Below are 27,008 nucleotides of genomic sequence, written 5' to 3'. Positions count from 1 at the left end.
TGGAAGTGACAAAAAACATACACATTCTGCTAAAATATAAAAAATACGTAAAAATGACAGTTTTGGTTAACATTATTAAATGTATGTTTGCTTCAACAGCTTACAGTGGTAAAATTCTTTCTATTAATTTACATACGGCAAACTGACTTGGTCAAGATAAACACAAAATGCCAAAAATAGTAGAGAAGAAATAACTGACCAGAACACACAAATTAATCAATAAGATTCATGACATTGGCAACAACATATCAGTACAGGCAGTCCCCGGGTTACGTACAAGATAGGGACTGTAGGTTTGTACTTAAGTTGAATTTGTATGCAAGTCGGAACAGGTACATTATTTTAATAAAACACTGTAACCAAGTGTGCTGCCAATGAATGCTGGAGTTTCACCTCTCTCTGACCTTTTTATTTCTACTTTATTTTCAATGGTGATGTTTTTTCTCTTCTTTACTGTATCACCAGCACTTGCATCAGATTTGTGTTTCAGAGAAATTCTTGAAGGATGAAGACAAAAGGTTAAGAGGAGCTCTTCTGCACAGCACTCTACACGCTATCACAGCAAGAAGGCACCAGTCATCAACATGTCTGATGAGAGACAAATTCCTGTTATGTGCGTAACAGTACAAGCAGGCTTGCTATTAAGAATGAATGGGGGCATCGACGGGCGGATCATCAGCAGCCCACCTCACAGTCACCTCCACTACAGTATGCTGCCTACAGTGTCCGCCCACCGAAAACGAACACGGTGCGTCCAAAGGCGAGTAGTGAATCGCCCCCATTCAATAGGCAGCCAACCGATGCACACTACAATGCTACCCCTCACCGCCCCGTTCACCCTCAATGGCCTCCATTCAGCCACAACAGTGTCATCGCTTGCAGCATTACCAGCTGCCCACTGAGAACGAACAGGGCAGCTGTGTGTGGTGGGCGGGCAGTGAAACCACTTGCCGCCGGGAGCCAACCGAGGAACACTACACTGCGCGGGCAGCGAAATTGCCCCCCTCCAGCCTCCGTTCAGCCACCGCTTGCAGAGTCTCCAGGCCGAAGATGACGGAGCGGCAGTTACTGAGGCGCGTGCATCGCAGCTGTAGTCCCGTTTGTAAGTCATAGGTCGGATGTCCGTAACCTGGGGGCTATCTGTATTTAGCCTACATAGATAGACGGTCTGGTTTTTGTTGGCTTTGTTTAATGTTATTTAACAATTCTGAATATTAAAGATGTCATTTCAACCTTCAGATCACATAGTCTGTTTGTTCGACAATCATGGCAAATGGCTGAACGATTATCACAAAATGTTTCATGTAGGTTGCCTTTGGCCCAACTCAGGCTTCTTCCCAATTCCTGTGACATCGATATTCATTTATTGGACAATGAGGACACAAACAGCAAGTCTGGGTGCTAGTGGCATTTATTAACATCAACAAAACCATTGTCCAAAAAGCACAGTGGAGATCCTTCCACAATAATCTTCTTTAAACATTGTGCCCTGGTGGGAGTTAAAACCAACCAATAAATAGATCTATATAAAAATGTTAAAATGAAAAATAAAAACAAAGTCAGAATTGGCCTTTTGAGTGTGTCTCTGTAATCCGGTCTCCTCTGCTCCTCGTACTGGCCTGTTCAACAAAGCTGAGATGCAAAAGACTGTGGTCAACCTTCTTCCAATCTTGTCCACATCCTCGTCCTTTGGTGTACGTAGGGGTCCCCACAAGCCCTGCTCTCTCGTCCCTCCAACATCCTTCGGCGTACAAAAGACAATCGTCACAACAACCAGCCATTCCTACAATACTCAATAGAAGTGACCCAACTCGTAGAGCGCCATTTCTCTTGCTCCTTCTCAGGGCATCTTGCCCACCTTAAATACAACCCTGCCATTTTCTCTCTCTTGGTATTTCCTCCACTCACTCTTCATCTTACTTTTTTTGATTTCTTTCCATTTCTCCCTTCTTGTATCTAGACCCATTTTATATCTAGTGAGCGTAGGAACAGAAAACAATCCGTGGACACTCAATGAGGGATGACTGTGCTGAATGCATTTGTGCACGTTACACACAAATAGCCAATTTCTTGACCAAGTTCTCCACAAACACATCGCTTTCATGCCACACAAGTACACTCATAGGGTCTGAGTTGTTCCATTGTTTATTTTAAAAGTCCTGCACCACAAAAGACCCCTGACGTGCTTCACCACAGGGGTTATAAAACCAAAACCACATTATCATGCCAAAATGGTTCAGGCAATGGTAATGACTTTGGCATATTCTTCGTAGGTTTGGCACTACTTTACAAGAGGGCACATTCCACTTCAGTTAGACAATTGAAACAATGACTTGTGATGTGATGGGGAAGCAACACAAAAATCACACCTCACTCAAAAAGGGCTGTGTCGACTTTCTTAAAATTTTGTATTTTCATTATTGTTCATGCAATTTAAAATATCGGGATCACAGAGTTTCAGAAATTTCATTGAAGACTCATAATGGGAGACCCAACAGCACAAAAGCCATGCATTACTGCAAAAGAGCTGAGTGGATGTTTGTGAACGTTTGCATGTATATTACAGATAACCCAAATTAACATAGGGAGTTTATGGAGTTTCAAAAGGAACAAAATAAATACAGTTTATTGTCTTAACCCAGAAAAGAGTTACCTTAATTATGGGATCAAATCATACATAAAATAATACAAAAGAATTCTTGACTCATTAGAACAGAGAAATTAAGAGGGTGGTAGTATAGGTGATGGACGAAGCAACCAGCAATGATGAGAGGGTCAACATTTAAAAATCATAAATATTTTCCTTTTTAGAATAACCTATTATACAAATATAATGATGGCTAGTAATAATCACCTGGACCTATTGATCCAAGGTGTTAAGTGCTATTAGAAAAAAATCCATCTCCTTTCAAACCCATTAAATTTAGTTCAGGGTAACGAAGGCCTACACCTGTCACCACAGCATCGGATACAAGACCAGGTATCAGTACTGGATGACAATGGCATCATCCTAGGGCAGCGATTCCCTCCAACCAGCTACAATGTCAGTCACTTACAACATAAATCACAACATATCAGCTTACATTTTCTCATAATAATAGATTTTTTAAAAGATCTACTTACTTTAGAAATATAAATAATAACTCCATCCAAGCATGGGGGATTTTCTAAAGTAATTTTAAAAATGATGACAGACAAAACTTTTTTTTTTCTCTTTCGTGCAGTCCCGGTTACTTTAACCTGTAATCACTTTACTTTCTGAGAGAATTTGGGAAACGGCAATTTTGCAATTACAGTAAATCAATGGAATCTAAGAGCTGATGCAAGTAACATTACTACAATTTATTTGATATTTCCTAAAGGTTGTTTTCTGGTATGCTAGCACTAAGAGAATTGGCAAAGTGAAAAAAAAATTACTTGCAGTGTGACTGTTTCCTGGAATATGTCTGAAAGCGAGAAATTCACAAAGTATGGAATGAATATTTTTTAGGTTACTTTTATGCTACTATTACACTTTATAAATGGGCCATGCTTCAAATTCAACCCTCCTATTTAAACAAACAGATTATAAGTGGGGGTGGCACGGAGGCGCAGTGGTAGTGCTGCTGCCTCGCAGTTAGGAGACCCGGGTTCGCTTCCCGGGTCCTCCCTGCGTGGAGTTTGCATGTTCTCCCGTGTCTGCGTGGGTTTCCTCCGGGCGCTCCGGTTTCCTCCCACAGTCCAAAGACATGCAGGTTAGGTGGATTGGTGATTCTAAATTGGCCCTAGTGTGTGTTTGTGTGTGTCCTGTGGTGGGTTGGCACCCTGCCCAGGATTGGTTCCTGCCTTGTGCCCTGTGTTGGCTGGGATTGGTTCCAGCAGACCCCCGTGACCCTGTATTCGGATTCAGCGGGTTGGATCGATGGATGGATTATAAGTGACAATTAATAAAATGACATGTAAGACTAGCAGCACCAGTAACATATGCAGAAATATCTACTGACTTGCAGTGTAACTGCATACTGTCTACACTTGCAATAAGCAACTTTCCAAGTATAACCCACTCTGATTAACGACTAAATACATAGCTGGTGGAGGTTAACTCATTAGCGTTACGGTATAATATATCCATGTCTTGTATTTATTTTCTGCTTTTCTGTTGTGTTTGGTAATTTTGCATTCATTTTTCATGTTTCTGTTGCCTTTGTTTATCATTCATCAACTATGTACTGTCTATTTAAAGTAGTGTCCATTCCTTGATCTTTGTGGGAGGAGCCCCAGGAGGTGGGGGCCACCCTGTCATCACTACTGCTGGGTCCTCCGTCTGACCTGATCTGGTCATTTTGTCAGTCTAGCAGTGGTTCACTGATGGTCTTAGTGTGTTTGCAATTATCAGTTTTCTGGTTATGGATTATTTTGTTTCTGTGATTGGGTTTTAATTTCTGTATTACATTCTGGGACTTGTTTGCTCTATGTTGTCATTTTTTTTAGTAAACCCTTTTTGTCTTATTTCTATACTTTTTTTTTCTATACCTTTTTGAGATTTCTGAATAAACTTGTTCATTTGTAAAAGATTACTGTATAGCCTTGGCCTTTTTAGCCAAAAGGTTTGATTGTTCCTTTCCCTAGAAGGTCATTTTTGTGTATTTTGTGTTATATTTTTGATTATTAAAGAAGTGTCTGGAATTTTGAAAGCCAGTGCACCCTGCAGGTCTGTGTAGGCTAAAGGAATTTGGGTCAGGCTGCATTGGGAAGGCCTTGCTTGTGGATTTTTTGGAGGTCTATACCTTCTTCACTATAGATGTGCACATGACTCCTAATAATTATTGTGAGATCAGCAGTCAAACACAGCAACATCTACTGGAAAACAGTGGAACTGTGTCATATGTATTTCAGCTGTGTCATGCTCTAATTTTAGCCCTCTGTTATTAATATTTAAATACCACTGGTGTACAAGAGACATTAGTGAAACTCAGCAGGGCAAATAACATATATATGAGGTGTGGCAGAAAAGTAATGAGACTGATTTTTTATTTACAAAAGTTTTTATTTATTTCAAACATCAATGTTATCCCCTTCAAAGTAGTTCCCTTGGGCAGCTACACACCGATGGAGACGTTGTTCCCACTGTTGGTAGCAGCGCTGGAAGTCTTCAACCGGTATGGTCTTCAGCATGTCCGTTACACTCTTCTGGATGTTTTCTAAAGTCCCAAAATGACGTCCTTTGAGGACATTTTTCAGATTAGGAAAAAGTCACACGGACTGAGGTCAGGTGAATAAGGGGGCTGGGGAACCACAGGAATGCCTTTTGAGGTCAAAAATTCTGTTATGGAGAGGGCAGTTTTTCGGCACCATTTTGGCACAGACCTTCCACATGTGCAAATGTTCAGTCAAAATTTGATGAACAGAAAATCCGTTCAAATTTAATTGTTCACTCAACATTCTTAATGTTAAACAACGGTCTGATCTCACAATAGTGTTCACACGTTCGATGTTTTCATTGGTTTTCGAAGTTGAAGTCCTCCCAGAACGGTGTTCATCTTCAACGTGTTTTCTGCCTTCCAAAAATGATTTGTGCCAGCGGAAAACTTGAGCTCGGGATAAAGAATGTTCCCCATAGGCCTTTTTTAACTTTTCAAACATCACACTTGCCGTTTAATGGCACAACGTTGCTCCAAATTCCGCTGTTCCATTTTGCGTGACGCACAACCAAAAACACAATTTCGCTAATAGCAGTCACAAAAATCACGTAGTTAACGGAAGGAGTTGAAACTCACACTGAGCTATGGGAGGGTACTGATACACGTGCTCTAGCAAGGACAACAGCGCAGCGTTGCCAGATCGCTTGCAGTGTTGCCAGTCTCACTACTTTTCTGCCACATCTCATTCGTAGCTCCACCCATTGATATGTGGTGGACCTGTACACTGGATAGAATGAAATAATGTGGCAAATGAGGGCGATACTTAAAAAGATATCCTTCATCACTGGCATGGAGTTATACATTGCAGAATGTAAATGGGCTAAACTTTTAAATTAAAAGAACTAAAATAAAATGGCTAAAATGCACATTTTGTAAAGCAAAAGTGCAAAAGTTTAAAGTTTAATAAAAGTATAAAGGAATACAGTTGCAAGAGGGATCCAGACCCTGCCGTTTTATTCTACAGTTAAGTAAATAATCAAACATAGTTACTTTAAAGATAAACAGTCTGTGCCACATTTACAGCTTTAACTTTTTAAGTAAATCATAACTTAGAGCACATGCATAAAAGTGACAAACAGGACAAAACAGCAGCAAAGAGAAAACCTGAAAGTCCTTGAAGTCATTATGATCTGTTAACTTCGAGTCAAGAAATACCACAAAGGTGGACAGTCAAACCAGTGGGCAAAAATTGACATAGTTTTTCTTCAAAGTTATTTGAATTTCAAACTTAAAGGATCACAAATAAAAGATAATAATAAAAGTTGTATTATTGGTAAGATTTCTTAACTTTTTTTTTCTTAAAATGTTAAATGTAAGTTTACTCATGATACCATACAGAATCTACAGAGAGAAATTATAATAAAACATAGTTTTTTACATTTATACAGCGTCTTTCCATGGTCTGGATAGTACCCTGGTTTTACAAAAATTTCCATTCCCTATTAGATTATTCCAATTTTCTCTTTAGTACAATATTGAAATATTACAGTTGGGTGTTAAGTATAAAACATGGGAGTAGTACAGTGTAGGACAGCTTCCCGAGGAAGAATGATGCCTTTCCATTGAGCCGCCTCAGAAATTCCTTCTGGGTTAAAACTAATTGGTGCGTCTCTGTAAGATAATGACCACAAGCTCTGTGCACATTTGCACATGAATCTTCCCCACGCTACAATGAATCTCATGGAGCAATGAAAGTGATGACTCGCCCCCCTCAGCTGTCTGACCTCAATCACACAGGTCACGGGGAGAGCTCGGGCATGAGGAAACTGGCACACGTGCAAGAGGAGACCCTGGGCTTACAGAAGAAACTGCTAGCCGGTCCCTGGAGGAAAACTGCTGTCTTGAGTAAAAAATGCAAATCTTAAACTTTACAAAAGGATGGTGACGGGAGCTCGCCAGCTGAAAGGGGCCACATTAAGAAGCAAGATGGGGTTGACAATTAACACAGCTTAAAATAAGATTTATTGGTAACTGAACCCAAAACAAAAGAATAAAGACTACTGTTAATGACAAGGGTTCTCTTCTAGCATACAATGTAAAAACTAGAACTATTGTGAGAAATAAAAGATTAAGATTCATTTTATTTAGCAAAGGGTCTTTTTAGTAATATGCTATTGCATCAAAATGAGTTCAGCCAAGGCTAGTCAAAATATATCTGAGGGTCAGTGAGGGTAGAAATTGGAAAAGAAGAGAAAACAATAAAACCAACATTGTTGAAAGGGTAAACACAAGATTATGGGGATATAATTTTATTTATAATTTCTTTTTTATAATCATTAAGCTGTACTTGGGAGGAATGCATTTGGCTAAGTAACTTGGGGTGCTACTCTCTTGTTCTTACAACTCACAATTCTTTCACTAGTGAATACTCTAAATGACTAAAGAATTGATTGTTATGGAAATATACCTGCTTTTTTAATGGCTTACCAGAAACCTTATGATACAGGTTATTTAAATTTAGAGAAAACTCATGTGTTTAGTGTTATTAACTGATTCACCGTAATTTAAAATGTAGGTAGCAAGCAAGAAACCACAGCCCACATTACAATAAAGTAAAATGCAAAGCAGGACTAGAAAGACATAGTAATTAATTTAACATTACAAGTGATGGCAAAATAATTAATTGAACAAATTATTGTATTTAATTATAAAAATAATAAAGTGGCCATTTGATTAAATACATAGAACAGATTTTAATGATGACAATTAAATAGAAACATTAAATAACTACTCTTTACAACCAAATTAAAGCAAAACAATTAATCTAAAAAACGTATTCATCATGGAGATTATTGCTTCCATGTGTAAAGGAAATCTAAGTGCGTAAAGAAATAGCAATTAAACTAATACAGCATTTCATACCGAGGATATTTTATTTTATAATATTGTAAATGATGCCTGCAGTTTTAATAATAAAATCAAATCTAATCAAACTATTACAACAGTTGGGCTTTACGACAAGAGTTTTAATTTAAAGGCAGCTTACAAAGAATTACGATGACAAAAATAACTTGTGTTCAAATTAATACAAAATGTTTTTAAACAAAATGCCTTGCCTGTTTTGTTCCCTTTACTTTGCGAAGTGGCAGTTCTTGTATTGCCACTAGGTGTCACTCAAACAAAGTGAGAGGACAGACTGCCAGCACGGGCGCTTGACAAGCAGGTGCAGATCAGTCTGTGCTTGTTTGTAAATGAGTGCTCAACATAAGTACCATTCAATAATGTTACCTCACTCAAAAAATAAATAAATACATTTACAAAAACCCAGTTTATAATGTCATAATGACAGAGGTGTTGTCATGTTTAAATTAAGAGCACTTTAGCTGTCAGAATGCTTTAGGAAGTCAAAAGGCAGCCGGCAGGCATGCTGCACAAAGGCATACCTGATATATACTGATTACATCAACCATGCAAAGGCAACAAAAATTGTATTTATCATCTATTTTTATATATGGCAAAGGGGAAATAGAAACATGGGCAGCTGCACATTAAAATCAATAACAGTTACACTATTCAGAATCAAGGCCTAGCTTTCAAAGAGATTGACTTTCTTTTTTTTTTTGTTCAAAGCTCAACGTATGCAGTTTGTGCTTTAAACTATTAACAAATTCAATAACAAAATGCAGGAAAAAAAAACAGTAAATGTAAAACTGGAAAAATATTCTGTGTGGAATGAGCGAACATTATTAAGGTAAGTACCTGAAAAATACTCCTAGCTTACTTTACAAGTCAGCCAGCCAGCTTCTCAAATCTCACCAGGCTAAGCTCATGGGAACTCTCCCTTTCCTTGAAGTAACACATTCTGCCTTTCCTGTTCACAAGTGATGACGACAGCCAGGGTCTGTCTGTTTGCAACCGCGGCACAGACCAACTAATTCAAAGTTCATTACTGAAAGGTGGAAGGTGTGTGGAAATTCATCACTGTCTCTGAGCACAACATTATGATAATATTTACATACAGCCTAGCATACACGAATGGGCATACAAGTTCAGGAACGGATGAAAAGGCAAAACGGGTGAAGGATAATCAGGGCATGCAGCACATTGACCACGGAAGAAAAAAAGGTAGAACAATTTTGACAAGAACATACCATTCAGCTCAACGTACATAAATAGGCAATGATGAGCTGACTTTCACAGAATGACATCAGAAAGTTCAAGAAGTACCCCCCATCTAAGACACTAAAAATATATGATACAAATTTAGGGTTTTCTGTGTGAAGAAAGACGTTCGAGCATTTGTGTGAAATTTCCCCTTAAAGCTGTGTGTGCAGAGGTTCTTGCCAATAAGAGAACAATCACTGTTTATTGTGGACTTCTCCGGTTCCTATTCACATTTTTTCTGTTGGAAAAGTTATTTTACTCTATGAGGATCTTAGGGCTGAGATTCAATACTTTGTTTCTATCTTTAAACAAAGATTTATTTAATTTTCCTTTAAGCATCTTATTTCTCACATAACTAGGGTTATCATATGTTCAGGTCCTCTTTTTAGGCACCTTGTGTGGAAGAATTTTACAAAATTGTCAGTTTGTCTGGGTTTTTGACACTGCAGCCCATCATCTGCAACCAGGTTTTCTTGTTTTTTTATTGACCCCCTTTTTTGTAGTATTGTTGACTGGGAGATGTTGTAGATGAGTGCTTCTTGAACAGTAAGCTGCACACATTATTGAAGTAATAACAACAACTCACTCTACTGCTCTTGCATGAGAAAAACTGCAAAGGGGGGACCCCCATCCCCACACTTACACGTCACCACTCCATTCACCCCAAACCGCTTTGACATGGAGAAAATCTCCAAGGGGGACAGCCCGTACCAAGCAGTGTTTTTTTTTTTTTTTTGTGTCCTTTTTTTGGAAAATCTAGATAACCATACAGATGACTATTTTGTTTTTGAATCGTGGCATAACTTTGTAAATTACCTGTCCAGAGTCTAGTCTCGGTTACTGAGGGTATGTTTTTGAGCAACGCAACATGTGACATTACTAGTGTGACGTGTACTGCTTTATTATTGCTCCTTTGTTCTGATTATCTTTCATGTCCTTGTCAAATGGAAGCCTGCTTAAAGATTTTTGCCTTTGCTATTTTCCATGTTTTTACTCTTGGTTACAACTTTCACTTTGATTCTTAACATTTGACTTTCATCCTGGTCTCAATCAATTGGCATGAAATGGATAAAAGGGGAGATCACCTTCTAGTGGTTCTCCATACTTCAGGGCAACTCCTCAAAAGTCCCTGAATGCTTCTCCTCTTCTCCCTCTTAATCCCAATCTCAGGACTTTCACTCACACTTCCAAAACTGCTTCTCTCTGAGCTCTACAAACCCCATGACACAATACATAACATACATTTATGATTATTTATTCAACTTACAAGGCAAAAATACATGGAAACAAAACAACCATACAAAAGCTAAGTTAAGGACACTGGGTTTGGAGCTAAAGTTAACAGAACTGAATGTCACATCTAGTCTGCATATAGAAGTTCTTACTACCACATACATAACGCAGCTAGAGCTCAGCCCTTAGCTTATTTTCTTCCAAGCAAAAATAATTCTTTCACGCCTTCCTCTCTCCTTAGTATGATTACCTGATAACAGCACCTACTCAAAGCAAAGTACCGACTTGCACCAAAGACAAATGGTCACATCAGCCCCTATCTGATTAGCTACAATGACTTTCTTCCAGCTTCTACTAATGCTTTTTAGACACTCTTGCTCTGTCTAGCTCTTTTCATAAAGATCTGTCATTATTAAGAGATTTCCTTAATTTTTTGATCTAACTGTATACATGCAGACTGTACTAGTAATTATAAACTGCCAATCCTTTTCTCTGAAATATTAGGTCATTTGTACTTTTCAGGCTTTCTAGTGTGTTCTGTGTAGTACTTTATAAAGATGTACTCAGTGAAAGACACGGGCGGCACGGTGGCCCAGGTCCACCCTGCATGGAGTTTGCGTGTTCTCCCCATTTCTGCGTGGGTTTGCTCTGGGTACTCCGGTTTTCTCCCACAGTCCAAAGACATGCAGGTTAGGTGCATTGGCGATTCTAAATTGTCCCTGATATGTGCTTGGAATGTGGGTGTGTGTGCCCTGCTATGGGCTGGCACCCTGCCCGGGATTTGTTCCTGCCTTGCACCCCGTGCTGGCTGTGATTGGATCCAGCAGATCCCCGTGACCCTGTGTTAGGATATAGCGGGTTGGATAGTGACTGACTGACTGATTTTTCTGCCCTTGAACCAAATGTTTACAGAGCAGCCAGTTCTTTCAATGTTACGAGACTTATTTGCATGGCTCCCACTCCCAAATGAAGTAACAGGACTTGGGATATTCAAGCTGCATACCAAGTAGCAGTGACACAACTTTTGGCTCACCACTGATGTATCAGTAGTAGTTGTTGTACTGTGCAATAAGGACCGGCTCTACCATTTAGGCAAACTAGGTGGCTGCATAGTTTGGCAAAGTCTGGGTGGTGGTGAGAATTTATCCAGTGCAGAGCAGGTGGTTTACTGTCTCTGCAACAGCACCCCATGCAAATTGACATGTTCTGGCCACTGCAGAGCTGATTGGGCCCAGAGATAATGTAACGTGCAGAAGCAAGATGGTGTGTCCAACTGAATTGTGGATGTCAGGAATACCATCTGCTTCACACTTCCACAGTGCTTGTTACTATTGTAAAATGGTAACTTCATCATTTCACTGAAGAATGTGGTGTATGGGCAAGCAATAAAGTTACATGAAATTAACTGTAAGGTTCGTACTTTATCCCCATAATATATTCAGCATAATGTATTTTCTTTTGATTGTATAATATGCAATGTTTACATGACTACTGTATAATAACTTAATATTTTGTAGTGTTCTAATACAAATTTAGGTCAAAGGCAGATCACACACTTACAGTCATGTGAAAAAAGTTCTATTTCAACTTAAGGGCTATTATTTTTTCCTATTGAAAAAGTGCTTACATTTTCACACATGGCACCAGCACGTTAGCTTATTTTTTGACTGACTAAAAAAATGATAACTTCAATTTTTTTCTGTTGCCTGACCTTATATTTATCTTGTTTTAGATAAACCACTTCATTCAGTTCTGAGTTACAGGGACTAGAATCCATCTTGGCAGTATGCAGTGTAAGACAGTAAAGTAGTAAATCGATAGTAAAGTACTCTGGATGGGATTCCAGTCTTTCACAGAAATAGAAAGCAAAATCATAAAATACTGTATGATTAGGTCCAGAGTATTTCTATTTATATACTGCATGCACATTTAAGTGACTACTGCAGTAGTTCTACCTTAATCCCTTATGATAGTTTAGCATATATGGGTAAGTTGGTAAATTAGCAATTTGACAATTCACTGAACATGCTTGGCTGGGAAACCTGTGTTGGAAGGAGAGAAGAAGAAAGCTCAATGATAAAGAGGTTTTAGAAATTACAATAAAAATACAGGGGTAGCAATTAACCGAATACCTTTGACATTTTTTTGAAAACTCTATTAATGGAAGTGCAACATGTTAGTGAAAGAGACAGTACTTATTAATATAAGATGGGTACTGACCTACACAAACTACCAATTTTAGGGGTTAATGTTAACATTGTCAAATAAAATGCTAGATGGTAAAATTGTTGATTATAAAACAAAGAATCACTGTCCTATGTGCAGTTTTGGTTACCACACTGCAAAAAAGCAGCACAAGAAGCTGTGCACAGAAGAGCAGCCAAGTACATCATGGAACTAAAAGGCAAAAGGAAGTAAATCTTTGTATTCTTGAGCAGAGAAGGCTGTTTGAAGGTCTAATCCTGGACTTCAAAAATTCTCAAACTTGATTCATCAGAATTCTTTCCATTTAAGCACGAATCACACATTTGATGACACTTGAAGTACATTTAAGGTGGGAGCCAACAAAGCACTTTTTCACATGGAGCATCATGAGACTTTCAAACAAACTATAGACATATAGTTGAAGTAAAAACTGTAACAAATTTTGGAAAGACGCGCTGTGGCAACATAGTTATTAGCTATCCCAACACACTCAACGAGCTGAATCATTTCCTCTTTTTTGTAAATTTTCTTATCTTCTTATGTTTCATGATAACAATTTTAGAAAGCACATTAATCTACAATAAATATTCATACATAAAACTGCAGTGTAGAGTTTAAAAGAATTTTTTATGATTAATTAAAACTGCAACTCACAGTATACCTAATTTAATTTTTGATTAATTATTTTAATGTTATGCACAAATGGATTCTGTTAATGGTTTAGAGAGAAATGTAATTTTCTGCAGAGAATCCATCCATACAGATATCTGAACCCATCCTTAATTTATTTTCTTGAATCTATTCCTAATATATTTTTTTGCATGTGTACCTCATTTATTTTCTTGCATCTGTTCCTAATTTATTTTTCTTTTCATTATTTTAATATTATTCAACACGTACTAAGTTAATGTTTAACAAGTGCACTCATTTCCAAGGGGAATCCAGCTATGTTTTTATGTATGAACCTTGCTCTTGTTTTTTTAGCTTGTAAACGGTCTCTCTTATTCCTCTCCTCTTAATAAGTCTCATATAACCCTCCTTGGTACTACAGAGAAGCAAACATTAAGACATCTAATGCCAATTTAAAAGTTCATTACATATATTGACAGACATGATAGCACTGTCAACTGTAAATACTTGACTACTTTAACGGACCTTTCATATCTGTTTTATTATAAAAAAGAATTTTCATATATCATTTCATTTTTAAGATGCATTTTTAACTGACTTTTTCCATTAAGAATATTTTTAACATACTACAAATTCATTTATTTGCACTCTATATATATTATATATATATATATATATATATATATATATACACACACACATATATACAGTGTGTGTGTATATATATATATATATATATATATATATATATATATATATATATATATATTATATATATTTAAAAACATCATATATAATATTAATACAGTATATTGGGGTACACTGGGTTGAGTAATCAATGTAGACCTCAATGTTAACATTTGCAGTGCACCAATCATTGGAATGTATTTTGTAATGCATGTATTAATAAAATGAACTGCATTTGTCATTCCAGCTGATGGTGTATCACAAACATTTCTAGTAATAAAATGCATTACTACAATTGACTGTGATGTGCCATCTGTTGGAATGACAGACAGATAGTAGTTCTGGAACAACTCTGAACTAGCAAAGATAAAATTACGTTCTCTCTTTTCATGTCATGCTTCTGTAAGAAGATTGAACCAATGTCACATCACATATGTGCAAAACAGGTTTTCTTTGAGATGCACTAAAGCCAGAATAAGTCACTAGTACAAGTATTTAACTTGGCAGTCTGCCAGGCAGTTTACAGTACTTACCGCTCTAACAAAACAACAAAATTCTAAGAAACAGAAGTATAATTATTTTCCCTACCCATTATTCCAGTTTGCAGTACCTTTGCTAATTTATGCAAAGAATACAACATAACCATCCAAGTAATGCAAAGTGTCAGTTTTTAACGAGATAAAAGCTACTTTTTTAGTGTGCCGGGGGAAAGGTGTAGGTAGAGCAGTGTTTTCCAACCGTTCTTCTGAAGTGGCACACTTTTTATAACCAAAACAAAATCCCAAGGCATTCCATGATTCTACCAACCACAAAAGCATTAAATCTCTTTAAACAGTCGAAAGGGTGGGAACATCGAAGACATCAGCAAAAAAAAAAAAAAGTTTGGAGAATGATGTTTGCAGACGTAACTTACTGAGCACTCTGGATGCATTTTACCAGCAGCTATGTCCCTTACCCGCTCATAAAGATGGTCTTATATGGCACACCTGAGTAGCTCTCATTACACATCAGTTGAAAAAGTTTAGAGTTTAATTAAAAAGCTGTTGATGGTGATGAACAACTGAGGATGGCATTTGTGGGGTTTTAACTCAAGTTTCTATGTATGCCCATTTAAGAGATGCTTATTTCAATTAAGTCAGTTCTTCAGCAGTGCAGTCAAACTCTATAGTTCATTTCTATTGTTTTTTACTTTGACACGTCTGTGTCTCATATGCCATACCAATCTATATATATATATACTAGCAAAATACCCGCGCTTCGCAGCGGAGAAGTAGTGTGTTAAAGAAGTAATGAAAAAGAAAAGGAAACATTTTGAAAATAACGTAACATGATTGTCAATGTAATTGTTTTGTCACTGTTGTGAGTGATGAGTGTTGCTGTCAAAACGGATGACTCCCGCTCTTACGTGCAAGTCTGCGTGGATATTATGAACTATCGTATCTGTTCAAGTTCTATTTAAATTTTAAATAGAAGGAATTTTTATTTAGTCGACAGAATATTATTCCGGAATAAATCAACTCAAACCTTAAATAACTTATAATATTTTGCTCTCCATAAAAATATATCCTGTCTAAATTATACAAGTTAGAAATAAAGTAAACGTTAAAAGAACAAACATTCAAATTTCTTTACTCTTATGTAATTTTATATAAAAAATAAACTTACATTTTAAATATCCCAAAAGATTTTGCGCTCCATAAAAATATATCTTGTCAAAATGATACAAATTCAAATATGAACATGGTGCATAACAAAACCTGGAAATATAAATAAAATGTGTTCTTTTCAGCAATAACAAATCAAATCATTCAGTTCTCTTTGTTCTTATGTCATTTTATCAGATTTGGATGCGTAGCATCTTCTTTTGGCCACAAGTTCGTTTCTGTTTGGTGTGAGGTTCTGTGTTGTGGAGATTCTCAGGATGGACTGCTAGTGCTCATCAGTGAGGTGACTCCTGTGTGCTGTTTTGTTAGTCTTCATCACTGAGAAGAGCTTCTCACACAGATATGTGCTACCAAACACACACAAGGTTCGAGCCGCATGTAGACGGAGCTGGAGCATTTCTGCGGGAATGGAGTGAATAAACTGTGCGGGCCGTGCAGTATCGTACTTTGCCTTCAGTGTGCCATTACACTGCAGCTCAATCACCTCCATCTGAATCTGCACAGGTGTAGTTTCCACATCGACGGCAAATGGGTTGCTAAACAACTCAAAATTCTTTTTTTGTTCTTCAAAGTCACCAAAGCGCCGTGCGAACTCAGTGCGCAGTGCGCTCACTTTATCAGCAAAGTGCGTATTTGGGAACACCGTTGTGCCGATTTGGTTCAAGATTACTTGGCAACAGGGAAAGTGGGGCAAGTTGCACTGGTGCATTTGTGTCTCTCATAAAAGTAGCTTCACTTGAAATCACTTTGTGATTTTGCACGGGTAAAAATGTCTGCTGAAGTGTCAGATTCTTCTTTAACTCTTCTGCTTTCTGTATCTTGTGCATTGCATTCCGGTCTTTCAGGTTATCTTGATGTTTTGTCTCATAGTGCCGTCTTAGATTAAATTCTATAATTACAGCCACATTAGCTCCACAAATGAGACACACGGGTTTACCGGCAATGTCAGTAAACATATACTCAGCCTCCCCAGCAGGGCAAATAAAGGATTTTTATCAATAGAGTAATTATTTGACAAAAATAGATAAATATAAGCAAAATGCTCAAAAAGGCAAAAATGGGCAAAAAGAGGCTGCCGATAAGGCAATCCAGCAGTGAATAATTCCTACAAAGAAAATCTAGCCTGTAAAACAAATAAGTGAAAATATGCACTGATCTCCTATTCTGAGGTTTTACTTCTCTGGTCTAAATTGCCAGAGTGAGGGCACAGGAGTGGTGACATCATCGTGGGTCCGCCTCCTGTGGGCTCCACCCACAAAATACAAGGTATGGAGTTGTAATAAAATATAACAGGACATTAATATCAAACTATGACCAACACTAACATAGATTGTATAAAGATATGAAAAACAACTCAAAAATGACAACAAAACCTTAAAAAACACATAAATCCAGACTATTATACAGGGTGACACAGAAAAACGGGAACTTTTGAAAAACCCAATAAAAATAGAAGAAATCCAACAAAAAAAATTATTGACAGCAATTCAACCACTACAACTTGCCTTTTAAGAGACAGTAATCCAAATTATCAATGTCTGAAAATTACGTCCTGTAGATGGCGTCCTCCTGTACATATGCATTCTTCCAATCTGCTGTTGAGGTTCCCCATTGATCGCTGCAACATCTCAGCTGGGGTACCACGAATTTCGTCTTGAATTCTTTGTTTCAGTTTATTCAGTGTCCTTGGCCGAGTCATGTAGACCCGACTCTTAAGGTAGCCCCACAAGAAAAAATCACAAATGGACAAATTCAGTGATCTTGCGGGCCAGGGAATTTCACCGAATCTTGAGATGACACGTTTACTGAACAATTCTCGCACTCCTGCCATTGATTACTAAATTACTAAATGGCGAGATTGTTTACAGCTAAAGGTCCCTATTCCGCAGTGCTGCCAACTGTACATGGCTGCCACTACGCATTTCAAAAGTTCACGTTTTTCTGTGTCACCCTGTATAACAGTCATGTTATACTTTGTGCAGGTTTTTCTCTTTTTTTTTTTGCAAAGTTACTACAATTTCACACTGACACAGGTATTCAGACCCTTTGCTTTGACACCTAAAATTTGTCTCAGGTGCATCCCATAATAGTAATCATAGTTAAGATAGTCCACCATTTGTCAATTCAACTGACTGGACATGATTAGGAAAAGCACACACTTGTCTACAGAAGGTCCAACAGTTGACATGATGTTATAGAAAACTGCTCAGAATAAACAATTAGACAGCAGCTGAAGAAACATTACAAGAACAAACCAAATGCATACATCTGTTAAATATCTGTATACAATAATGCATGCCTCGACTTTTAAACACACTTATCCTGAACAGTGGATTGGCAGGGGAAAGCAGCAGGACCAGAAAGAGTCACATGGACGTGCCTGTCATATGCTAATGTGTATTAAAAGGTGTTTTTTTTTTTTTTACCTCATCGCTACAGAGAACTTTACAAGACAAATAATTATCATAGCATTTTTTCAGATTCCTGCTCTTATGTTCCAAAAAGAGTCTCCTTCTTCAATTTTTATATTTGGAAACAACTTGACAGGCAACTGTGATCCGCACATCTATATCTAGCTTTTGAGAACAAAGTGAAGGCAACACTCACTCATTTCAAGACAAAAGTGTGACTTGGCGATTAAATCTAAATTCAACTAAGAGACCTAAGGCTGCCTAAGTTGTAGCAGGTTTATTGGAAGTTTCAAATTTAAAATCAAGTCCTTTTTTAGAATCAAGGCTTTTTTTCATCAAAGGCTTTTATTTAACACCACTGATAAATCACAATTGTTTTTTATATGTCTGTATGTATCACTTTAGACATTAGGTCACACAGAATGTGGCATTCACTTTTATTATAATTCAGTAATGCCAAATCAGAAGTGGCCCAAATTAAGGTTATTCTCAGGGTGAGCTGCTCCTATCTGAGTGCTTATGCTACAACCTAGGAGCCTTACAACAAAATTATGACCTGTACCCAAAGCTGCCACTGTAAATATCTATTTAAAAATCTCAAAAAGCCTACATACATAACAGTTTTGCCCTCCAAAGTGTTTGCTGGGAACACGGTCTTATCTTTCCTTCAATGACACATTTCATTGTTCATTTTTCATAAACTCTAATTGCAGGGTATAAGAGAGATGTAGGTTGTGGCTTGGGTTAGAACTGCTAAAATAAATAAGCTCAGTCAAAGTAGTTGGTAAAGTATGCAAGTGTGTTACCTGCAGTATAAGTGCAACATGAAACTAATTATCAGAAGTGAAAATTACATAGAAAGCTGTTCCTATACCTCACATAACCAACCTGCTAGACTCTGGAGATTCTCTAACTCTGGCCTCCTTCCAACAGCTTGCTAGACAGCTCTCATTAAACACAAATGTATGACTTCTACTCTCATGAACTCATGACCTAGGACTATCTGAGAAGCGCAATCAGCACTCAAATTCAAATCATTCTTAATACTTCCCTATTCTCACTATTAAATGTTATCTGGTCATACCTGAAACTATATCTTATACAAACCGTTTGGACCATTGGCATTGATTCTAAATTGTCATTTCACACTATCATTCTACTCCAAAGTTAATACATTTTTTGTTACTATTCCTAATTTGTCATTTAGAGCAGGCAGTGCAGTGTGTTGGCCTAGACTTTAAAACACCCACGGCTACTTGTTCCGCTTCCACCTTTAACCTACTGAATGACCCTGTCTGTAAAAATATCAGCAAATACTTGCAAAGGTTCCCAATGTAACATGAATGCAAGTCACAGTGGATATAGGGGTCAGTTAATTGTGCAATGATAACAAAAATATTATCTCATATTTTATAATGCTACTTTAAATTGTACTACAGTAGACCCTTGACATACGACCAGCCTGACATGCAAACAAATTGATTTACAACCAAAATTTTTGTTTTGATTTATGACCAACAACTTGTGTTACGACCCGGATGCGGTCACGTGTATCCGCTCACGCGGTTGTAAACAAACAGCCGAGAGCGTTTGCAAGCGGCAGTCGGAGTTGAGATACGTGTATTTGTGGACGTATTTTTTCTCAGTGCAGTGATTTATCTCATTTATTTGGATAATTGCTATCAAAATGGCCCCAAAGAAGCTAAGTAAGGAAGAGAAGACAACGAAGGTAAAGAAAGCGATCTCGATCGAAACAAAGAAGGAAATTGTGAGTAAATATGAGAGTGGCGTTCATGTGACCGATCTCGCTAGCATGCACAGCATGTCGAAATCCACCATCTCCACAATTTTACAACAAAAAGATTTGTATAAGGAAGCTAGTGTTGCTAAAGGTGTTACTCAAATTAGTAAGTCACGATCAACAGTGTTAGACGAGGTAGAAAAGCAATTAGTGTGGATAACTGAAAGGCAGATGGCAGGCGATAGCCTATTTGAGTCAATCATTTGTGAAAAAGCTAGGGCTATAAATGCAGATCTGTTAAAGGATAAGCCATCAACAAGTGATAGTGGTGAAACATTTCGTGCCAGTAAGTGGTGGTTTCACAATTTTAAAGCGAGAACTGGGATTCATAGCATAGTTAGGCATGGTGAAGCAGCCAGTGCTGATAAAAGGGCTGCCGAAAATTACATACACCACTTTGAAATGATAACAAAGAGAAATGGCTTTTGCTCTCATCAAGTTTTTAACTGTGATGAAACTGGGCTTTTCTGGAAGAAAATGCCCAGGAGAACATACATTACCCAGGAAAAGCAGAAAATGCCTGGCCACAAGCCTATGAAGGATAGGCTAACCTTATTATTATGTGCCAATGCGAGTGGTGACCTAAAGATAAAGCCTCACTTGGTTTATCACTCTGAGACCCCTAGAGTGTTCAGAAAACATACAGTCATGAAGAATAGGCTAGAGGTCATGTGGAGATCTAATGCAAAAGCCTGGGTAACAAGAGTGCTTTTTCTTGAGTGGATCAGGGAGGTTTTCTGTCCTACTGTTAAGAAATATGTAGAGGACAAAGGCTTACCACTCATGGCTCTCCTAATCATGGACAATGCTCCTGCTCACCCAAGAGACTTGGAAGAAGATTTGGCTGAAGAATTCCCATGGCTTACAGTAGATTTCCTCCCACCTAATACAACTCCTCTACTGCAGCCTATGGACCAGCAGGTTATAGCTAACTTTAAGAAGCTATACACCAAGGAACTGTTCCAGAAGTGCTTCCAGATGGTCTCAGATACAGATTTTACTCTTACAGAGTTCTGGAAGAAACATTACAACATCCATTCCTGTGTTGGGTTAATAGAGATATCCTGGGCCAATGTCTCTCTAAGGACACTAAGACCTGCCTGGAAGAACATGTGGCCTAAAATTATAGAGGAGAGAGACTTTGAAGGCTTTGTAGAGGAGCCTGATCCTGCAACTGACCCTGTGGTTGATAACATTGTCACTATAGCTGAGTCCATAGGCTTGCAGGTTGGTAGTGGTGATGTTGAGGAACTGGTGGAGGAACACTCAGAGGAATTGTCCACAGAGGAACTTCAGCAACTTCTGGCTGAGCAACAGAGAATGGCAGCTGAGGAGATTTCTGAAGAAGAGGGGGAGAATCAACAATCAGTGCAGCAAATGTCCTCTTCTGAAATCAAGGACATCCTGAAAAAATGGACAGAGCTACAAACATTTGTAGAGAAGACCCACCCAGACAGTGAAAAAGCTAATCGTTGCATTAACTTGCTTAATGACAATGTCATGTCATACTACAGAACTGTGTTGAAGAAAAGACAGAAACAGACAACCTTAGACCTAGTGAGCCAGAAGCAGGTCCTAGTTGGCTAAAGCCTCTCCCAAGGAGAGAAAGGACACCTGGGAGCCAGAGTCCTGATGTTCTTATGGAAGGGGACTCTCCTTCCAAACAATAACCACCTTCCATTTCATTCTCCTCCTCCTCCGTTCCTGCAAGCCAAAGATGTCAACTTAAATGGTGAGTGCAGTATGAAATTGTTGTTTCTGGTAGTCTAGGCACTTTTTATAACTGTTTGATTAGTACATTAGAAAAAGTATTGGTGTTTTTAGTAAATTATGCACATTATACAACCCTTATTTATTATGAAAAGTTTAAGTAAGTGTTGCTGTGGGAGGTTCGGAACGCATTATGGGTATTTACATTATTTCTTATGGGAAAAATAGTCTTGACTTACAACCAACTTGAGTTACAACCAACCCTCGTGAGCCAATTGTGTTCGTAAGTCAAGGGTCCACTGTATTCTGATTTGTAAGGGGCACTATGTGAAGCCTACGATATTTATTTATCCAATAATTCTCACATGCAACTAATGTCTCCCTAGTTGCAGCTATAAGGAACCTGTATATCGTCACACACATGTGCGCTTAGGGACAGCAGACGGGCTCAACGAAGCGCGATAACACAAAGAAAGCAGGTTTTGTACAAGGCAAAAATATCTCTCTCTTATTCAACAGAAAAACAGAAGAATAAACATACTGTTTTGAAGACTGGCAGACAATCTCACCCGGACAATAACAAAGATATTATTTACGACATTACCTGATGACTGCACTTCCGGCTCCAAGTTTCTACGTCATTTCCGCCCTTCCATTTTCCCAGCATTCCCTCTGTATCTAAATTCCTGTCAGTTCACTATAAAAATCCATTCACCTCCCGAAATGTTGTCTACTGTTCGATTCATTTATTGAATGTATCAGTCTGGAAAGGCTGTTCTGGACCTTCTACTATACGGGGCTTCCACCCCAAATCTTTATGAGTGTGCTGTCTCTAATTCTTTCTTCACAGATTGTCAGAGCCCGCCAGCTGCTCCCTAAGCACGTGTATGACTCTCTCTCTCTCTCTCTCTCTCTCTCTCTCTCTCTCTCTCTCTCTCTCTCTCTCTCTCTCTCTCTCTCTCTCTCTCTCTCTCTCTCTCTCTCTCTCTCTCTCTCTCTCTCTCTCTCTCTATATATATATATATATATATATATATATATATATATATATATATATATACACAGTACAGGCCAAAAGTTTGGACACACCTCCTCATTCAATGTGTTTTCTTTATTTTCATGACCATTTACATTGGTAGATTCTCATTGAAGGCATAAAAACTATGAATGAACACATGTGGAGTTATGTACTTAACAAAAAAAGGTGAAATAACTAAAAACATGTTTTATATTCTAGTTTCTTCAAAATAGCCACCCTTTGCTCTGATTACTGCTTTGCACACTCTTGGCATTCTCTCGATGAGCTTCAACAGGTAAGTCACCTGAAATAAAACCAGCTGCACTGTCAACATGCCTTAGTATAATATTCAGCATACTGCTTATAAAGTGACTGTTATGAACTGTAAGGATGACATTAACAATTATTTATTCTCCAGGAATTCAGAAACAAGCCACTTACAGGTTCAATCTTCAGGGCATTTCTATAGCTGCCAAAGAGAGATGCCTGAGCTTTTAAAAACGCATGGGCAACACCATCGCCTGTAGATGTAGATACTTTCTTCAGTCTGTTCTTCAAAGAAGAAACCTGAAAATTTAAACATGTTAAATAAATGCTTAGTTGTAGACATTCACTGCAATGTTTAAAACAATCTGTAGATTTTCAATAAATGTTTGAACCATGAAATAAAAAACTCAGATAATAAACAACCTGTTTTGCTCTTTGCTTGAGATAATTCATCACATGATGGTCATTGTTAAGCAGATTGTGCAAGCGGAAGAACAGCACTATTTCCTGGTATTAGTTGATAATATTCTGATGTGCGATTAATTAGTAACCGTTGAATCGGCCAGTTTCTTCAAACCAGTAACACAGCACCTGTTATACAACCAGGTTCAGCACTACTCATAGGTGTTAGTATGAAGCACAGTGTAATTGAACTATACAGTAGGCTCTGCTTTCAAAAACAATACATTTCTGAGTGTTGTGCTAAAAAAAAATTGAGATGTTTTCCTTTACCTTTTTTTTTTTTTTTTTAAATTCGGTCAAAAATAAAATGATCAAATACTCCTAATCTATCTGATACCAACAATCTTCTAACACAACAGAGAATTTCACAGTGCTGTCATAAAACATATATACAGTATAAATGACTTGGGCCTTTAGACTGCCCAATGCATTCCTGGGTAATGCCAACCAAATTAACAACTTTATGGTTTACGTTTTTGGGAGCTCTTGAACTCAACACCATCAGTAATATCACCGGATGAGCTGGACAATGAGGACACAATGAAGCAAGGGGATGGTACAAAAAGGCGCAAGTGCTTGTATTAAAAAAAAAAAAAATTGTTCAAAATATAGTGCGGTGCTCAAAACGTCATTAAATAAATTATTATTCTTCTTCCAGAAGGAGTCGCCACAGCAGATCATCTTCTTCCATATCTTTCTGTCCTTGTCATCTTTCTCTGTCACACCCATCACCTGTATCTCCTCTCTCACCACATCCATAAACCTTCTCTTAGGCCTTCCTCTTTTTCTCTTGCCTGGCAGCTCTATCTTTAACATCCTTCTCCCAATATACTCAACATCTCTCCTCTGCACATGTCCAAACCAGCACAATCTCGTCTCTCTGACTTTGACTCCCAACCGTCCAACTTCAGCTGACCCTCTAATGTACTCATTTCTAATCCTATCCATCCTCGTCACACCCAATGCAAATTTTAACATCTTTAACTCTGGTACCTCCAGCTGTGTCTCCTGCTTTCTGGTCAGTGCCACCGTCACCAACCCATATAACATAGCTGGTCTCACTAATGTCCTGTAGACCTTGCCTTTCACTCTCGCTGATATCCATCTGTCAAAAATTACTCCTGACACTCTTCTCCACCCACTCCACTCTGCCTGCACTCTCTTTTTCACTTCTCTTCCACAGTCTCCATTACTCTGTACTGTTGACACAAGTATTTAAACTCATCCACCTTCACCAACTCTACTCCCAGCATCCTAACCATTCCTCTGACCTCCCTCTCATTCACACACATGTATTCTGTCTTGTTCTTACTGACCTTTATTCCTCTCCTCTCTAGAGCAGATCTCCACCTCTCCAGGGTCTCCTCAACCTGCTCCCTACTCTCACTATAGATCACAATGTCATCCGCAAACATCACAGTCCACAGGGACTCCTGTCTAATCTCGTCTGTCAACCTGTCCATCACCTTTGCAAATAAGAAAGGGCTCAGAGCCGATCCTTGATGTAATCCCACCTCCACCTTGAATGCATCCGTCACTCCTACTGAAAACCTCACCACAGTCACACTTCCCTCGTACATATCCTGTACAACTCGTACATACTTCTCTGCCACTCCCGAACCTCATCATACAATACCATAGCTACTCTCGATGCACCCTGTCATATGCTTTCTCCACGTCCACAAAGATGCAATGCAACTCCTTCTGGCCTTCTCTATACTTCTCCATCAACGCCGTCAGAGCAAACACCGCATCTGTGTTGCTCATTCTTGGCATGAAACCATACTGCTGCTCACTAATCACCTCATTTCTTAACCTAGCTTCCACTACTCTTTCCCATAACTTCATGCCGTGGCTCATCAATTTTATTCCCCTGTAGTTACTGCAGTCCTGCACATCCCCCTTATTCTTAAATATCGGCACCAGTACACTTCTTCTCCACTCCTCTGGCATCCTCTGTCCAGATGTCACGCCAAGCACCCTTCTTGCTGTCATCCTTGCTACATCTGCTGTAGTTTCACAACTGTCTGGTAATTCTTCACTACCACCCAGTGCCTGTCTCACCTTCTCTCTAAACTCAACCTTGCAGTCTTCCTTTTTCAACTTCCACCATTCCACCCTAACCCTAATTAAATAAATAATCTATTAAAAACAGTGAAGCAAAGTGGAAGTTAAAATCCCATAAATAAATCCAGTTAAAATGAGGTTAAAAACAATGGCTGGAAGCAATCCGTTCTTTAAAAACGAACACGGTGCAATCTTCAATTGGCGGGTCCCCTGCTTCTCTCATCCGGACTTTGCACCAGGGGAGTCTCCCTACTTGCAGCTGACCTTCTCCTGTTGCTGGTCTGGATGCCTTTTGGTCCCTGGCTCCATAGGGCTCTGCTAGATCAAGACTTGGGTTCCCCAGCAACCAGGGCTCTTACGCTGGGGCATCCACCTCCCATGCGTCCTGACTCCCGTGGCCATATGCAGTGAGCCATCCTCCTTCTAGTCACTCCAGCTCAGCAGAAGCGACTGCGATCGGATGGATAGATAGATAGATAGATAGATAGATAGATAGATAGATAGATAGATAGATAGATAGATAGATAGATAGATAGATAGATAGATAGATAGATAGATTTAGAGTGTTTCAGATTAAAAGCAAAAATGTGCTAACACCATAAAGAGAACTAATGGATACAAAAAAATAAAATAACTAAAAGTACTTTGTTCTGAAAACAAACCTGTATCCAAAAATAAGACCTTAGACACTCACAAATTGCAGAAACTGGTCTGATGTAAATATAGCTTACTTTCATTTTCAGTTCGGTATTCCAAATGAAACTGTTTTGTTTGATATCTTGTTTGATTCAACAAGTTTTGGATTACAGGTCATGAATATGGTGTGGTTTTGAAGGGACAGTCCCAACAGCTGCAGAGAGTTGCATCAAGGGTCCCTTAACACCAGAGTCTTCCTTCAAGTCTATACCCCAGAAGCATGCTATCTTTTTGCATTCCCTTCCAAATACTGAGAGAAAACCAAATAAATACCATAGTACTATCTTTTTAAACAGTCACCAGTACATAGCCCTAAAATCTTCCATCTCACTTAAGTCACTGAGTCATTTGGAATTGATAATGGATGAATGGATGAACTTCTTACAAAATGAAGCTATAAATACTTCAATCATTGTGCTTTATGCACATGTAGTAACACATGTTCTTTCCAAAGCAGATGGTGAAATATATAGTGTACATCGCCTACTAAATTCTTTCCAAACCTGATTTCCTACTTAAAAAATGATGCCAATGAACATTTGCCACTACTTACTATATATTTTTCACACAATTAACTGATACTTTCTAAAACAAACCTGAAAACACTGGCAAGTGAACTAATGTCTCAACACAATGTTTTGCACACAATAAAGCTCTGTGAAGTTTTATACCTTAAATAATCAATTCTAAATTCACAAAGGGACTAATTAACCAGGAAATAAAAAAATTACACTAACAATGGAGTCCAGTTACAAAGAAGAATTATAGTAGCTTTTGAATAAGTAAACAATTACAATGAAAACCTGAGTCTATTGTGGTCATCATGGACTGAAGTGCGTAGTTTCAAAGGACAAAGAAGTTTTGTGTTTTGCT

The 27,008-nt window shown here is 38.3% G+C and overlaps 1 protein-coding gene across 7 annotated transcripts in view; it reads right to left on the bottom strand.

Annotated features, from left to right (window-relative positions):
- dennd1a (DENN/MADD domain containing 1A) overlaps positions 1-27,008 on the bottom strand; it is a 1,078,084-nt gene that overhangs the window by 410,782 nt on the left and 640,294 nt on the right. For all 7 annotated transcript variants that reach the window (XR_005634853.1, XM_039762706.1, XM_039762705.1 and 4 more), the window contains exon 13: positions 23,085-23,210. Coding sequence is in view for 6 of the 7 variants with exons in the window: in XM_039762706.1 (XP_039618640.1) it covers positions 23,085-23,210 (126 nt within the window). In the remaining variant the exon portion in view is untranslated. The remainder of the gene's footprint in view (positions 1-23,084; positions 23,211-27,008) is intronic.

The sequence above is a fragment of the Polypterus senegalus genome, chromosome 9 (assembly GCF_016835505.1).
Source record: "Polypterus senegalus isolate Bchr_013 chromosome 9, ASM1683550v1, whole genome shotgun sequence".
In the NCBI taxonomy this organism is placed as follows: domain Eukaryota; kingdom Metazoa; phylum Chordata; class Cladistia; order Polypteriformes; family Polypteridae; genus Polypterus; species Polypterus senegalus.
Note: the sequence above shows the minus strand (reverse complement) of the source record. Positions and strands in the feature narration are given on the sequence as shown.